Source organism: Columba livia, chromosome 1 (assembly GCF_036013475.1).
Source record: "Columba livia isolate bColLiv1 breed racing homer chromosome 1, bColLiv1.pat.W.v2, whole genome shotgun sequence".
NCBI lineage: Eukaryota > Metazoa > Chordata > Aves > Columbiformes > Columbidae > Columba > Columba livia.
In genome coordinates this window covers 69,595,455-69,613,241 of record NC_088602.1, presented here as the reverse complement: position 1 = coordinate 69,613,241, position 17,787 = coordinate 69,595,455, and the positions used below count along the sequence as shown (strand labels likewise).

Below are 17,787 nucleotides of genomic sequence, written 5' to 3'. Positions count from 1 at the left end.
GAGAAACTCATATTGCGAAAAGGCTGTGAAGTGCTGAGAAAGGTTCAATCATAGAATTATAGAAAACCAGGTTAGAAGGGACCACTCAGATCACGTGGTCCAACCTTTCTTGGCAAAAGCAGAGTCTGAACTTTTTCAATAGGCTGAACCAAAGAAAAAGCAATGCTACTTTAAATACTTTGGATGTCACCTAAATTAATGGAAGAACCTAGAGGAAACATTATGTATTACAGAGGCAAGCCCATTAAAAAGTAGTTGATCCTGTGAGGCTAAGTCCTTTTGTTTCTAACTGGTTCTACAAGTATCCAGGCATTGCAAAGGAAACCATGAAGCTTTCCAAGGTAGCCAGAAGCAACAGGAGGCTGCCTTGCCCCACCTGACCACATCTGTATCAACTGTGATTCTGAGAGAAGATAAAGAACAGGGATTACCTGGAATAATCTCTTTGAGCAATCCATGTTTGTAGTGACACTCACTGCCTACCTTTGGTGGTTAAAGCTACCAAGACCTCGACTTTTCTAGCATGCTCAAGGAAGGTGCTAAAGAGAAAGATTAATGTGCTTAAGAGAAGAGTTATTTAGCATGGGAGTTGTCTCACCTAATTTTTGCAGCACAGAATTAGGCATCTGATCTGAACTAGTTAGCTATACTTTATAATGAAGAGAGAGACATGTAAAATGAATCACTTTAAAAACTGAGATGGGATGAATCTCCTTCTGAAGGGCTTTTCTTCACTTAAAAATAAGCTTTACTAACTTAAAACTTTTATATAGCTAAAATCAGGTGAAGTTAATCTCCTTCAAAACTGGGTAGCACTTTTAGAGAAAAAGAAAGTGAGGCGAGCAGCAAGTATTTTCAAAGACAAAGATATCCTAAGCAGTAGAATAAGTGCAGAGAAGAAAGAGCAAGTATCAGAATTCTAAACTGTGGCAAGAAGTTTGACAAAACAGAGGAAAATCAGAACATTACACAGTGATGAACTACTACAGATATTAAGCTTAATTTCTAACTGCTTAGAAAATACTTTGATGCATGAACGTCATGTATGCATAAGAAAAGACTTAAGTTTTAAGTATTTTAACTACTTTCATTAGCACGCAGATAAATAACACAGTAGATTATGTAATCCTGTATTATAACCAAATATTGCCAGCATTTTTATCCAAAAGCTGCTTTAAGGGAATGTAAATACATGCAATACTATTAATAAAGTTTTGAACCTTACTAAAATGTGTACTGTGTTAAATTATTAGCAAGTCAAATTCATAAGCTTCTAAGTGCTCTGGGCCAGTCACAGCACAATGTAAGAAATACTCACTGCCTCCTTTATAGCACTTTTCCATATAAGCAATACTTATAACTGCTACAGTGTTTTTACAAGAATATCAGAAAAAAAGAGAAAACATTAATTAGCTCTTCTTCAAGATAAACACGCAAAGCATTACATATGAATAGCTGGTCCTTTTTATAAATGCGAGCTCAGCAATAAGGAAGAAATCAGAGTTTGAAAAATGAGCTGAAAAACTAGTTTGCAGATTTACTTCAGATGAGGACCAAACAATTCTATGCACTACTTGAAAAATACACAATTTTCCTTTTTATTCAAAGGTTCTCTGTACAAATATACCTGATTTTCTTGCTTAATATTACAAAGATGCTCTTGTAACCTGTCATTCTCCTGAGCTAATGATTCTCTGTTCTTGTTAGTCTCTGCAAGTTCTTTGTTGGTTTCTTGTAGCTGTTGATGCAAACTGGTGATATCTTTCTCACAGATACAGAGTGCTTCAGCAGATTTTCTACGCAGCAAACAATAAATACTTCAGGTATGAAAATACCGCTCAACCTAAGACAAATTATAGCTTTTCTAGTGGTTAAGTTTGCAAGTCACGAAACAAATCTGTAATATTTCAATATTTAATAGAGGTTTTAAAAAAATTATACAGTAGCATATCCTATGATTCAATTTTTGAGTTAATGTTATAAATTAATCAAAACTGAATAATTATCTTAACATCTTATCCTTACTTTGTAGAATGCTCCAACTCAGTAATCAGAATCTTCAAATCTGAAATTATTTTCTCCTTGAAAAAAAAATAGAAAATTAAAAGAAACTTCTCACCATTCCTCAGTACAAATGGGAAAAAAAAAATCCTTTTATTCAGCTAGCTGGTTAATTTAACTATTTAATGAAAAATGGATTGTGATTTTCCAAGTTCCATCATGTACTGTTCAAAGCTGAAAATTCTGATAATCTAATTTGGCAAATAAAGGAACAAATATTTATATCTTCTGCAGAATATAATAGCTTTAATTAACCTTTGTAATATTTGTGGTTCTAAAGGTAGCATTTGGCTCACATTCCCAAAACTAAATGATGTCTTCTATCTATTAGAGAAGTTATCACAGCTTTTCTACAATGAATGAAGTACCAGAGCCTGGTAGTTTGTAACTGATAAAACAAGAATTCCATCACTACAATTCAAAAAGAAGGTAGTGCAAAGTATATTACTTCACTCCCTTGTCTTTGGATCCAGATATTAAATGAAGCAAAGACAGGCTAAGGAAATGTGTTCCACTGGAGACTCTAAACTGGATACCATTTTACAGTTTACAGTTTTTAAAATGCAAAGTCAGTGCTTATGGCAAGATGATTATAGCCAGTCCTGCAACATCTTTTCTTTAAGATTTTGTTAAAATGAGTTCAACTTCTTGGGATAGCAATCACAACATTTAAAAAGTACCTTCTTCGGTTTATCCTAAATCAATATCCAGATGACTTAAGCTGAAGTGGAAAACAATGGTTCAGAACTAAGAACTAAGCAGCTTCATTATATAGTTTGAAATCATACTGTGCAATAAACTGATGACATTTTCATAAGTAAACTAGTACCTTACGGTGAAAAGAATATATTTCAGATGCTTCTTCAATGACAACAAAGGCAATATTTTTGGCACCCTGCATGTCTAACATCAGGGGACCCCAATGAAGAATTTAGGAAAATTTTATTATAAAAAAAATATTTTATTGGCTAATTTACTTTTCTCTGCATCAATAAAGTACTTAAAGTCTCCTCTCTTGATAAGTATAAACCATACAAAACATCAAACATGAGATGCTCAACACTGCTCAAACCTGCTGCTGTTGAAGTCAACATGAGTTTTATTGTCGCCCTGAAACTGAAGCAGAACTAGGTGAGCACTGAGCACTGTTGCAGATACCATATAAGATAAATGTGATGACCCAAGAGATCCTTTCCCTGTTTATCTTTTGTGACTATTTACATGTTAAAACATACTTTAATTGCCAGGCTTTCCTCAAAAGTAGCAATCTTCTCTCTTCCTTCTTCCACACAGTCTTGCAAAGTTGCCTTCTCTTTATCAAGTTGTGCAATTGTTTCTTTCAAAGCACAGATCTCCTCTTTTTGTAGAAGACTTTGTCTTGAAAAGTTATCTGGACACAAGCAGAAAGGTCTCATTTTTATTAATTCAACCTATCTGAAATAAAAATTATTTTGATACACCTCTAAAGCATAAAAGAACATGACAAAAGCTTCCCTTCAAGACAACACTGAAGCATGTACCTTTTCAAGACATATAAATAATCCAACTAATACTTATAGAACTGCATTCTTCCTTAGATCAACGTATTAAATTACTTGGCTCAAACCAAATCTATCTTTAAACAGCAAATGTTTAGATCATTAAAAAATAACTTTATCAGGTATTACAACAATAAAGGCTTAAACAGAAGTGCAATGCACAGAAGTAATATCTAGACTACAGTGGGTAATGACTGATGAAATAAAAGATAGATATCCTGGTATTAGCCAGTTTTTCTGAAATCCTTTTAAAATCTATTTAAATGACCTTTATGCAAAAGTAAGAGTAATGCATTTATAGAATTCAACACCACTTAAAAATTACAAAGGTAATAATGAAAAAAACAAATCTGCTCACTACAAAATGAAATTCTAAAAGATGTCTCTCCCTATCTTCATTTAGCTAGCAAAGTGTTATATACTACATTTACCTTTAAATGGTCAGAGAATTAATCCTTTTATGATCTGCCTGCATTGTATTCAGAGAGGAGAAACACAGAAACCCTTGTTACAGTGAACCTTAGATCTCATAAAAACCATGCAGGCTGCAAATTACTCCTTAAATATCAGTGTAATTGGGATAATTGAATGATACTTATTAACCACTTCCAGGAGATAAAACATCCAAAGTAAAATGGTCTGCAGCTCAGTCTTTCAGGGACATCATAGCATATATTCACATTCTTTTTTTTTTCCACAGAACTTCTCTCTATTTCAAAACACAAGATGAAAGGTGCTTAAATTTCCACTCCATATTTTTGTATGCATGGTTCTGGAACCTGCTAAGGCAGCGTTCAAACCTGGCTCTAAAGAAAACTCTGATGGAGCAACTAATCCTCTAAATCATTGCCAGGCACGTTAAAGACAAGAAAGTAATCAGTAGCAGTCAGCATGGCTTTACCCAGGGGAAGTCATGCTTGACCGACGTGACAAACTTCTATGATGAAATGACTGGCCTGGCAGATGAGGGAAGAACAGTGGATGTTGTCTATCTTGAGTTCAGTAAGGCCTCTAACACTCCCATAAGATACTCACAGATGAACTGTTGACATAGGGCCGGATGAGCAGCAAGGTGGATTGAAAACTGGCTGACCAGCCAGGCTCAGAGAGTGGTGATCAATGGAACAAAGTCTAGGCGGAGGCTGGTAACTAGTGGTGTGCCCCAGGGGTTAATACAAAGTCCAGTCCTGGTTTATGGCTTCATTGATGATCTGGATGATGGGGCAGACTGTATCACCATGAATTTTCCTGATAATGCAAACCTGTGAAGAGTAGCTGATACACCAGAGGGCTGTGCTGCCATCCAGAGGGACCTTGACAGGCTGGAGAAAGGGGCAGACTGGAACCTCACAAAGTTCAACAAAGGGAAGCACAAAGTCCTGCACCTGGGGACAAACAATTCCAGGCACCATTACACAAGTTGGAAAGCAGCTTGACAGGAAAGCTGAGGTTCTGGTGGACATCACATTGAACATGAGCCACTAATGTGCCCTTGCTGTGTAAAACACTGGGCTGCATTAAGGAAAGTATTAACAGCTGGTCCAAGGGAGGTGATCCTTCCCTTGTACTGAGCTCTGGTGAGACACACCTGGAGTGCTGGGCCCAGTTCTGGGCTCCTCAGTACAAGAGACACTGACATACTGGAGAGAGTCCAGCAAAGGTCCATGAAGATGACTGAGGGACCGGAGCACCTCTCCTATCAGGAAAAGATGAGAGCTGGGATTGTTCAGCTGTGAGAAGGCTCGGAGGGCTTTGTAATTGTATATAAATACCTGAAGGGAGGATGCAAAAAGCACAGAGCCAGGCTCATTTCAGTAGTGCCCAGTGACAGGACCAGAGACAATGGGCACAAACTAAAGCACAGAAGGTTTCCTTGAAGATCAGGAAGCACTTTTTTTTTTACTGTGAGGGTGACCCAGCACTGGCACAGGTTGCCCAGGGAGGCTGTGGAGTCTCCTTTATTGGAGACATTCAAAAGCCATCTAGACACTGTCACAGGCGACCAGCTACAGGTGGCACTGCTTCAGAAGGGAGGTTGGACAAGATGGCCTCCAGAGATGCCTTCCAACCTCAACTATTCTGCGATTCTAAGCAAGGGTGTGTTTTTACCATTTTGCACAAAGATCAATTGAAAATGCTATCTGATTATATTGAATGTACAAACTGTGACCTAAATTTTCCAGATAGAAAGTATTAAATGACAAAAAACCAATGATGGAGTGCTGCCACAGCTGTGAGTGCTCAACATTTCTGAAAATTAATAACTAAAGTCTCAAATCAGGCACTCTGTAAACAGATAAAATAGTGAGCAATTCTGAAAAGTTTGGTTGTGCACCACCCCAAAGTTCTGATGTGCAGAAATCAATAGTATAAAATACTGCATAATAATATTCAACAGTTTAAATAGTGCATTATTTCTCTTTCTGCAATTACCTGCTTTATTCACTGTATTTTCGGCTAAGGAGAAGATGTGACAGACAAGTTGCTTCACTAGACAACAGTGATTTACTCCCTACAATACTGTGCAAAAGTTGCAGCAAGGATCCTACAGAAAAACACCACATGATAGTGTAATTAAAAACAAACCCATAAGTTAAAAAAACCCCAACACTGGGGTTTATTCATTAAGTAGTACAGACACCTTAACACTAGCATTCCCAGCTTCTTGGTGTCTGTCTCCGAAATAAGTTACTTTTGTGAAAAACAAAAACCACAATTTAGATTCCCATCATGTGTCACATGACATAGAAGACAAACCATTGGGGCACTAAACAGCTGTTCTCTTTGCAGACAAGTACTGGAATGAGACACTTTGCCAAGTTTACATTATTTTGCTGACAAAAGAAGGTAATTCAAGACTTTGAAATCCCAAGTTCCATTCCAGACTCCAAAAGTGAAAAGGTTCTCTAGTGGGCACACACACTTTCTATCTTCTGCAGTTCTACCTCTCCAAGAAGAAAGATATCATTAGCTGCTCTTCCTTTCTCTTCACCGTGGTCAGTCCCAAGTCTTACAGTTTCCCAAATTCCTAAATCCACATTTTCCACCTCAATCTCCTTTTGCTTCCAATCTTTCTCCTGCTTTCAACTTCATTGCCCAAGTCCTAAATATTCTTTGTGTAGCTGCTCATAGGTTCTAGACATTCTGCATGCCCAATAGCTCCAAGTCCTACCCACAATCTCTGAACTAGTTTTATCCAGTTTTAAGAATCTTTCCAGTCTTTTTAACTACTTTATACGAGCTATCCTCACTGGATGTCTCTAATCCTTCTTCACTCCCTCCCCTAACTTTATTAATTTTGTATCTCTGATTTCTTGTGTTGCCCCAGCTTTCTCTGCTGCCACATCCACACAGTTTCTTCATTCACTGACTCCCAGTCTCACTGTTTCACACTTACAGTCTCCTCTGACAACAATCCTCTTCATTGCAAATTCTCATCCAGCCAATATCCTTACCATTCACTTCTCTCCTGGCTCTTTATTAACTTCATTTCTACCTATTTTACTAGGATTATGGTGCCTCATCCAAACTGTGATCTCAGTATCCTTTCCTTATTGATGCTGCAGTTAAAACCTCTCAACTTTGTTCTCTCAGAACATTTTCTCCCCACACCTGCAATGCAGTTCCTTTCCTTTGGCATTTTCCACTGTTATCCCTGTGGTGACAAGATAATAGCACAATACAGACAGTCTTCATTAATTTCAAGATTCTTTAACTGGATTTGCCTTACAGTAATGAAGAATCCTAATGAATCTAGATTGGAACTTGCTTCAGTCAGATGATATGAGACCTCAGATGCCAAATTCTGAGAAGTGTCTATTCAGCTGTAATGAATTTTTTTTTTTTGAGACTTAAATATGCCTAATTTGGACACATTGCCTGGAAATCATCAAAAGCATGCAACAACACACAGACTGACATGCCTATCAAACATTAAGTTCCTGCTTTACTGTACTGGGGTATAGAACTCTTAAAACAAAACGCAAGGACTTTAGCAGCGTAAGGCAGCTCTAGCATTAGATGCCATTAGCTATAGCTTAGCTTTATTTTCCCTTCACAAATTCAGCACTGCATTTGAGAACAGATTACATCAACTGCATCTACAGAAAATATGACTTGTAAAACAATACAGTTGTAATTTTGGAAGTAAGAACATATCCCTTGGCACTACAGGAATAATAATTCCTGTATCCACCTCCTTTACTCCCATAATATTAAAAAGGTGCAACCTACAATATAGCATACATATTAAAAAGGATGTTTTCCTGACTCCATCATCATCATCATCATCTTATGATGCAGAGAGGTGCTACCACTGCCTTAGTGGATCATAAATATAACTGAAATACTCGGATACTCTACATTGGTACCAACACACATTGTTCAGTTGACACTATGCAATATCACTAAAACTTAATTTCAAGAGCTTTAATTGCATAATTCTAAAATGCAAAAACCTTCTAATAACGAAAGAAAACAGATGTTTTGCACTTGAAATGTTTAAACTGCCAACAGTGTATTTATTTGCATTCAACATTTTTTTCTTTCAACCCATAAGGAAAAAAAAAAAAAAAAGAAAAAAAGTGGTAATATAACAATTAACCTATTGAATTTTATTACAAATCTGTATCTGTCACTCACCAATTTTTTCTTCTAAAAGAATAACTTTCTCTTGGGTAAGCTGCATTTCATATTCTGTCTTAATAAGGTTTCGCTGAGTCTCTGAAAGACTTTGTTCTGTCTTTTCATTCAATAAACTGGAAAAGAAGAAGCATTAACAAGAGAATTCAGAACTTTACATATATTTTTTTTCCTTTTTGAAATGCCACTAAAATTGCAGAAGTTACAAAAAAGCATTATTCTTCTGTATATTTTAGATTATTTGGGATATTTTATTAATTATAATCTCTAGATTTTAAAGTGTGAATACTCCTACAAAGAATCACAGAAAATTAAGAAGAATTCTTTACAATGTAAAGAAGGTAAGAACTTATCAAAAAATTATTAAAATAAAAATAATCACTTAGGGCATACATTGGAATGCTTGACCCATTTCAATTTATATCCACGTCATACATTCAAAGCATGTAAGCAATATTAATGAGTCTCAAACTGAAACTGAAGAGAACTATCAGCCTGGCTGAGAGAAGGCAGGAAGAAAAAGGCATTTTAGTAGCAGCAACTAATCTTCAACAACTTATTTTTTACAGCATTCATAAATCTGACAACTTATTATAGAGCAGCAATAATTTGGGACTGGATTTGCAGAGGAGTTTATGTTACTTTAGAAACCACAATGTCCTTAGAAAGGTATTGTGGGCCAGCCCAATATTGCACGCTAGCACCCAGCACTCCCACCAGTCAAAATCTAACAAATAAACCTACAAAACCCATGCATTGACTACACCAGTCACTTGTAAGGACACATAGGTTTAGGAGAATATTTGCCTAAGGAAATTTAAGGAAATACAAAAGGAAAAAGCCACAGTATCTTCTCTTGTAGTCTGTTCACTCTGTAGCCTAGTTAAGTCTGCGATCTAGTCTGTCTTATCTCTCTGCACAAACTTCACGCATGCTTGATGAAGTAAATTAGTCAGTAAATTATCCTTTTTTATCTTGCACTCACTGATCTATGCTTTCTTCCCTAAAAGCTCCAATTGAGTTTAGTCCCACTATATGCTTCTGAACATGGTTAGGAACTCCAGTTGAGCAGCAGGCCATAAACCCTTTGCAAGGCTTCGGTTTTATTTCTTCTCATGAAAAGGCTCCAAGAGTAAGAAAAGGATGTTTGAAACTAACTACGTGTGACACTCATCAGTTTATGCATTTGCTTGTCTCTATAAAAACAACAATAAAAAGTGAAAAAAAAATTAATTCATACACAATTCATCCTAACAACATAAATCCCTGCTGTTTCTAATAGAAAGCCCCTAACTCTGAGTGAATTTTACTTTTTCACTAAAGATAGTTTTCAGCACACCATAATATCAACAAGCCAAGAACATTTACATATAAATAAGCAATGAGGAAAACAATCTAATTCCAAAAAGAAGCGTGGTTCATAAGAACAACTATCATAAATTCCTTTCCCTTTGAGCTATATATCAGTTATGAAAACATATGAACATAGGCTGATGTTACTTATCAAACTAATGCAATTATATACTTTTACTTACCTAAGTGAAACATATTCAGCTTCCCGTCGGTTCAACTCAGTTTCAGAGTCCAGTGCTCTTCTTGCCAATCTTTTTATCTCAGTTTCCAGAGAATTAATGGTGTCTTTCATTAGCATCACTTTGGACATCTGTTCCAACTGTTCACTATCTAACTACAAATAAAATTAAACATTAAATGCCAAAAAGCACCTTATTTACACATATAATTTCTCCTATTAATTCACGTTCTGCTCTGGGTTTAGTATGAATATTTTACTGAAGATAAATATCCAAGTATTTCATTTACACAGGGCCTGACTCCAGGTCTACTGAAGGTAGTTGTCAAACAGCTGAAATGTGATTTTTACTTCTGTTGAAGGTCATCCTGGATGCATTCCGATGTAACGTCATTTAGGTGTTCCTGTTCCAGTGGGGGATTGGACTAGATGATCTTTTGAGGTCCCTTCCAATCCCTAACATTCTGTGATTCTGTGACAATCAATTTCCTGTGTTTCAGATCTCTGGGAATATTTTAATTTATTAATATAAATTTTAGGCTGGTAATTATGCCCAAGGGCAAAAATGTTCAGCATTGATCAGCATGAACAGTTTTCAGTGCAAAGTAACATAACTGAAAACCTTATTATGAGTCTAGGAAGGGAGAAACCACAGTTCGGGACACAGCACTACCAATGATGGATTTAGGCCTCTACTAAGTTTTATAGATAACCCAACAACTGGCTAGAGAATTCACTGTAACGCATTTGTATAAAGCACTACATGACAAAGTTACCACAATGAGACCTTTAGATCAGGACCTAGAACAAACAACAGGTCCAGAAACTCTTGCACAGTCTTCAGCAAAGTTAGTTTGAAATATCCAGTTAAAGAAAGCTGCCTTTCATTATTAAAATCTTTACACTTAACATGTAAAGAACTGTCCTTTCTAAATTGTTTGAAACAGCTATTTTAAGGTAAAAAATTCTCACCTCATCCCTCTCCTCCTTTACCAGCTCTTTCAGTACTAATTCCTGTGCTACTATAATCAAGATCAGACTGCTGAAGAGCAAGTCAGTAAGCCTTTGGTATGCATTAGCTTTTTCAATACTAGTGCCATAAATTGAATATTGATGTATAGCCCTCTAAGGGTATGAAATGAACTGAAGAAATAAGATGATGTACCTAAACGAGGACTATTCCCAGTATTCACTACACATCACATGTCAAGTGTGTGATAAAAGTTAATTTACTGCTCAGAGTGCTCTGTGCTATTTGAGCCTATAGTGTTATTCTTCACCATAGACACAGTCAGTTTAATATTCTAATATTTGGAACTATGCTTTTAAGCATGGTAGGATTTAAAAGGCTGGAAGAGAAAGAAAATGAACCAGAATTTATAAACACAAGATCTAGAAGAAAGATACACCACAGAAATCAATGTTAATCTATTTAAAAATCAAGCCTTACCAGGACTGTAAATATATTTAAAATTTGTATTCATTTTATTAATGTTTTCATTTTCTATTTTAGGGTCATATGTTCACAAACAACTGCACACACAAGTAACTTAAACCATATTAAATAAGAACTGTCAAAACAGGACAATTACATTTGGTTTTGGAGCATCAGGTTTTAACAATATGCAATCATAAGATAATTCACATTGGAAAGGACTCCAGGTCTCTACTCTAAACTCCTGCTCAAAGCAGGGCCAGCTCTGAGGTCAAGTTCCTCAGGGCTTTGTCCAGTCCAGTCCTGAAAATCTCCAAAGCTGAAGACTGCTTGACTGTCCTCATGGGATGTAAGTATTTCCTTATATTCAGCTTGAACCCTTCTCATTTCAACTAATGTCCATTGTTGTTCATCCTTCCACCATGCGCTGCTGTGAAAAGCATCTTTATGACTTCTTGATGACTACTGGCACGTAGGACTTAGGTCCCCCTTAAGCCACCTCTGCTCCAGGTGAAACAAGCCCAATTACACCAGCCTCCTCTCATACAGAAAATGTTCCAGACCCGAGTATCCTTGGAGCCCTCCATTAAACTTGCTCCAGTTTGGCAATGTCTTTCTTCTACCATGGTGGCAAAACTGGATGTGGAATTCCAGATGTGGTCTAAGAAGTGCTCAGTAAAGGAGACAATCACTTCCCTTGAGCTACTGCCTGTGTCCTGTTCACACAGCCTAGTACACTCTTGGCCTTCTTTGCCACCATGGCTTATGTACAGCTTGCTGTACAGCAGGGACCTCCAGGGCCTTTTCAGCAGAGCTGCTCCCAAAGCCATTGGTCCCCAACTTGTATTGATGCCTAAAATCAGACCTAATCAATCCTAAATTCAGACCTTGGCATTCATCCTTCTTGGACTTCATGAGGTTCCCATTGTCCATTCTTCCTACCTGTCTTGGTTACTGTGGCTGACAGCCCTGCTCTTGAATATATCAACAGTTTTCTCTAATTTGGTGTAATCTGCAAACTTTATGAGCACACATTCTGTTTCCTCCTTCAGGCAACTAATAAAGATGTTAAAGAGGACGGACCTCAGAACAAATCTTTTCGTGCTCCATGTTAACACTTTCCAGGCCACATACAACCCATTAATTGCTACCTGATAAGACTGACCATCCAATCACATTGTTCCCCATCCAGCTGCCCACCCATCCGGACCATGACATCTGAACCTGGATACAAGAACACTGTGAGTAACAGTGTCAAAAGCCTTGCTACAGTCTTGGTAAATGCCCTCAGCCTGTTGTTCCACAATAGAAAGCAGACAGGTTGGTCCTGCAGTATTAACCATGAACATCACCTGTATTACATTTACAGTTCCACAAATATTTATTCACCCTTACATTTTTAATAGTAGTTTCTAGCTCTTCAATCCTCTGTTCCAAATGAGCCTTTTCATTCAATGCAGTCTCCTGAGAAATCTGTATTGAATAACAACAACAAAACCACAGATAGAACAAGTCCAGCCTCACCACAGACGTGCAATGCGATTAACTCTCAGGATTAGAGTAGAAATCTTTAGCAACTTTAATTACAATACTAAATAGTTTTCATGTTAAAATAACCTTGGCAGGGTGGAGGGAAAAAATCAAACCTTTAACTGCTCCCTGAGGCTGTCACGTTCTGTAGTCATCCTTTGGAAATCTGACAGTGCTATATCCCTTTCTATCTCCACATGTCTTAACATAGCTTGAGCTGTCATGGTGCTTTTAGGACTCCTAGGGCATTTAATCACTTCCTGACGAAGTCGGGAAATCTCTTCCTGTGCCTGTTTTTAAAAACAGCGGTATAACAAAAAGATGGAATATGTTATGTAATATATTACTGTGACATATAGCTGGTAATGCAGAGCATCCCAAAAACTGTGCAGTATTAAAGACGAAGTAATGATTTGTACATATACTCTTTGATTCAGGAAAACATTCTTAACTCAGGACAGCACTTACAAGTTTGTATTTCACTTACAGATTCAAATCCTGAATTTCCAAGACATTTTTCTATTTTTTAAATCAATGCTTTGCATTTTTTCTGTTTTACGCAAAACCAGGATTTCTTTCTTGCACAAGACCTTAAGTTATTTTAATTAACCATACAAACATAAATAAAATTACCCGTTCATAAAGATTGACAATCTTGTCTCTCTCAGCTGTTAAAACTTTGATGTTACCCTGAATTTCTGCCACATGGCGCTCATATTTTTTCAGCGTTGACTTCAGCTCTTCATGTTCTCTCAATATTTTCAAAACTTCTGCATCAGAACACACTCTCTTAAAGAATAAGGTGATATAAGGTTAAAGTAGAGAAACAAAGCTTGATACACTTTCTCATTATATCTGGTTTGGAGATTTCTATAGAAGATTTAGTAAGCCTTCGACCTAGCAACTTCTAGATTGTCAAGACTGTACATATATATTTCTTAGTAGCAGAGACCAGATATACATACCATTTTCTAAAATACACTGAATACACTAAAATACATTACTTTGAGCAGCAAATGTCTATTACAAATGGTACTGACAGTCATTAATAATTACTTAAAATGTAAGCGCTTGTCAGTAACCATTTACAGTGATATACACACACACAGTGTAATGGGGCAGTTAAGTTCACATTATTGACCCATTCCCATCACATGCATCCTTCTGTTTACAATAAATTTATTGTTCTTCCTGGTAATTATGGCTTTGGTAGCTCAGCATAATATAAACCAACATTTAAAAAAATGCATTTCTCCTCTTCCAAAATGTTTTCACAAGCTCACCTGGATGGATGAAAGTTTTTGTGACATGCTGCCACAAGTAGACGTTTGCTCAGGACTTGAAAATGTTTTTCTAAGTACCTTCAGCAAATTCTCAGTGTGACGCTTATAGTAGTCTCTGTCCTCTTCCAATGTCTTAATAAAGGCATCAAGCCTCGATGGTGACTTCCCTTCATTTATTTCAGCTTCTGTTTGTATAATAACCTGCATTTGCAAAAATGAGAGAATTCATTCACTGAAATAGAACTTTCGTAATGAAAGAGACTTCCATTGAAAATGGATAAACATATTCTTCAAAATGAAGATGAAGCAGATATCTAATCAAAATAAATATTCATGTAATGCTTTAAAGTAACTTCTGATTGTCTATATTTTCTCTTTTTTGTTATATTGTAGAATATGTTTGAATGTCTTTCTAAAATGCATCTAACAGGACAGAAAATGACATAAAAGCTAAATGTTAATTATCTTGAAATATATCTGTTCAAAAAGTAGGTTTGTATTGGCATATCTAATTAATTTTTAAATAAGAAATAAATTAGGCCAATAGGTTTGCTCAAAATCCATGAAAGGTGAATTATTGAAATCGAAATAATGTGCAAGTAAATATAGTTGAAATCCAGGAAGTTACGTAGGGGCCAATTCCAAAGTTCAAAATTGCACATGAAATCCCTCTCCATTACTATCTATCTGGATAGATAGTATCTGGACTCCTGAAAGTTTAAGCACTGTAAATTTATTATTTTTGTTGGGACGCACACAGAAGTAGGTCTTTAGATTCCTGAAAATTTATAAATTAATCACCTAAATTTCTAAGTGAATATAGCTCTCAAATCCCAGACTTTCTGGCTGAAGGATCAAAGTGTTTCCAGGGTAATTAAACAGTAAGCTCTAAATGGTCAGTGTTTTTTTTTTTACCAGAGAGGGTTTGCAGGATTGTGGCATAAGTTCAAACATTTTATAACATGCAGGAAAGAAAAATACAGCCCCTCCCATCCCCTTGAAATTAGAGGCAAATCTTTAAATTACAGGAAGAAATTATTATCTTGAACACATTAACAATTCCCTATCAATCTATACCGGAAGCAGGTGAATCAGTCCACTTAATAAATTCAAATGTTAATTTAAGTTAAATTTACCACTGGCAAATATTTCTACAATTATATCATTGTATACATTTCAAAATATTCCAACAGTATCATTACACCTTAAGGAAGACAGAATATTAAGATATAATTTTTAAAGAAACACTGTTACTTCTTTCTGGTTTGCAAGTGACTTATAATGTATTCAAAACAGTCGCATGCAATTTTGTAGGAAAAAAAAAAAAGAAGATTCTCAAACCAAAATCATTACAGGCTAGTTGCAAAACAGAAACAAATTCCCATCCATCTAGAGACAAAGAACTACAAATGAAAACAGATATGTTTATCCATTCTATATCTTGTCTGTTATCAGTGAAAATAAAGCATACAAAATTCACTTGTACAAGTATTAATTTCATGTGGGAATGGTCTGTTTTCATAACTGCATATATATTAAGGATGCATGTTTAACTCACAGACTTCAGTGTTTTCACCGTGTGTTCCAGCTTCTTTATCTCTTTCTGCTGGTGTCGAATTTGAATCTACCACAAAAAAAATGAGAGCAAGAGATGCATTAATTTTGTATAATAATGACTGCAAATCCAGCATTTTAGCTCAACTGTTCTAGTCCAAAGGAGAATATTGTATGTTTTCTAGTTCGACTTGGCTGAAAACATACTATTTAGTAACAATAAACTTAATTTAGAAGAGAATCAGTTAAAAGTTTTATTTCAGATGCAGTCCAGGATTAGAAAAAACAGTAACAGTTAAGTTACTCTCAGGTGAGCGAATGAAAAAGGAAGCATGGGATACCTTTTCCCAGAACTGTCTTACCAAGGAACTTTTGAAAACAGGGATAGTTTGACTATAACTATGAGATAAATATGCAGGTACACTAATGGCAAACTAAGAATATGCTTTCTCCCACCTGACTACTACTAAATAATGTAATTGCATAGCACAGAATGCAATTTTCCATTATCCTGTGAAATGAAAAACAGTTTTCACTGAATTACATTATTTCCAACTGCAAGTATGATTTTAATCCTTGAATCATTCTACACTTTAAAATTACCACCCTGGCCTGAACCTACTCCTTTATCCCACCAAATATTCTTCAAAATAGAGATGAAAACTACAAATTCAGCCCAAAATGTAAAAACAAACAACAATAAAAACAAAAGGTCCCCATAATATTAGCAATCAACATTAAAATATTAATTCTAGTAAGTAGATACCTTTGCTTCCTCAAGGTCCTTATCAGCAGTATTGAAGAGCAATTCTTTTTCCAGCTGCTCAGATAGTTCACCAATTACAGCCAGTTCTTTACACAGATGATCATTTTCACAAGTGAACCTATCCACTTGACTTTCCACCACTTGCTTCTTAGCAAGCAGTTGCATGACATGTTGCCTTAGCTCATAGTTTATGTTCTTCAGGTCTTCAATCTGTGAGGACAAGACAGAAGAAAGTATTTTATGTTCTCCTCAAGGATTTGCAGGAAGTATTTAATAAGAAGAAGGACTTTATACTTAACAATACAAAAATCAGTATATGTTATTCACAAACAAAGAATATGCACACTACTAGCACCATTTTGAACAGATTAATTTTGAAGGGTTCTGGACAACAGAATCCAATCCTTATTGTTTATGCTAAAAACTATCTCTACCTGGGCTGCCGCTACAGTTATTCTCGAATAGTACTGTGAGAGGAAATGTCTCTCCAGGCCTAGTCTCAAGTTTCCAACACCCTTAACTCACTTACTGTGGTTCTGTTAGACCTTACGAATGCCCTTCAATCATCCTCTTTGAGTTGGGCCCATATCATTCACACATACATCACAGAGGCCAGCAGAAATGTAATGGATCATTTATTAATACTAATTCATCAATTAATAAAATATTAATAATTTCCATGAAACAATGTTGACTTCAAAAAAATATTATACAGCCTTCTTGTAAGAAACCAGAAGTTGCTAACTATTTTGGTACTATCAGCATACTGTAATGTCGTAGTCCATAGGAGCATTACAGCCTCCTACAGCTCTTCTGTTTTCTGAGACCTCAGATTTCTAAAATCCCAGCATAATCACTGTATGAATACAGTACAATGCAGAAACTCCATTGCTTGCAGAGGCTGATCCTGTAATGCATGAGAAATCAGTATCACTGAATACTGAATTCTGCGAGATTCACTTCATTCTAATAGTCAGAGAGAATATGCACACTTCAGGCACTCCTAGCAGTGCATCTTGAATTATTTAGAAAGACCTGAAAGATGCTTTGTAAAATAGGGCTTTCTGGGTGGCCTCTGTCCTGTGACATTCTGTAGTAGTTAATTTTGCCACTTTTTTTCTGTTCAATAGGTATACAAATATATTAGGAGAGTCAGTGAAAAAATAATGACGTTATTTTCATTGTTTATTTTTATGTTTTGATCAAGCCTGGTACAGCTAATGCTACTGAATTAATAACAAGGCACAGTTATAAACCTGAAAACATGATAATTGTGGATTGGTTGAGCGAAAATTTAAAACAAAATAACCAAAAAACACACCCCAAACCAACCAACCAATCAACCAACCTCCAACAACAATAGCACACCACAGAAAGTATCCACAAAGGTAAGCAGAGACAGCATCTGTACATCTGTGTTTTGGGATCCCTGTATTTTTATTAAGTTA

At 36.0% G+C, this 17,787-nt stretch overlaps 2 protein-coding genes across 7 annotated transcripts in view; one reads left to right on the top strand and one right to left on the bottom strand.

The window, feature by feature from the left end:
• Positions 1 to 17,787, top strand: part of LIPT1 (lipoyltransferase 1) — a 44,975-nt gene that overhangs the window by 14,787 nt on the left and 12,401 nt on the right. The gene's annotated exons all lie outside the window — the stretch shown is intronic.
• Positions 1 to 17,787, bottom strand: part of TSGA10 (testis specific 10) — a 38,650-nt gene that overhangs the window by 13,908 nt on the left and 6,955 nt on the right. For 3 of the 4 annotated variants that reach the window (XM_065049878.1, XM_065049876.1, XM_065049880.1), the window contains exons 2-12: positions 16,340 to 16,549; positions 15,578 to 15,643; positions 14,020 to 14,220; positions 13,370 to 13,525; positions 12,853 to 13,026; positions 12,602 to 12,679; positions 9,776 to 9,927; positions 8,241 to 8,356; positions 3,297 to 3,451; positions 2,026 to 2,081; positions 1,628 to 1,796 (exon numbers count right to left, since the gene is read on the bottom strand). In XM_065049878.1, the coding sequence (XP_064905950.1) occupies positions 1,628 to 1,796; positions 2,026 to 2,081; positions 3,297 to 3,451; positions 8,241 to 8,356; positions 9,776 to 9,927; positions 12,602 to 12,679; positions 12,853 to 13,026; positions 13,370 to 13,525; positions 14,020 to 14,220; positions 15,578 to 15,643; positions 16,340 to 16,504 (1,488 nt within the window). In that variant the 5' untranslated portion in view covers positions 16,505 to 16,549. The remainder of the gene's footprint in view (positions 1 to 1,627; positions 1,797 to 2,025; positions 2,082 to 3,296; positions 3,452 to 8,240; positions 8,357 to 9,775; positions 9,928 to 12,601; positions 12,680 to 12,852; positions 13,027 to 13,369; positions 13,526 to 14,019; positions 14,221 to 15,577; positions 15,644 to 16,339; positions 16,550 to 17,787) is intronic. The other variant, XM_065049877.1, reaches the window with a different exon arrangement.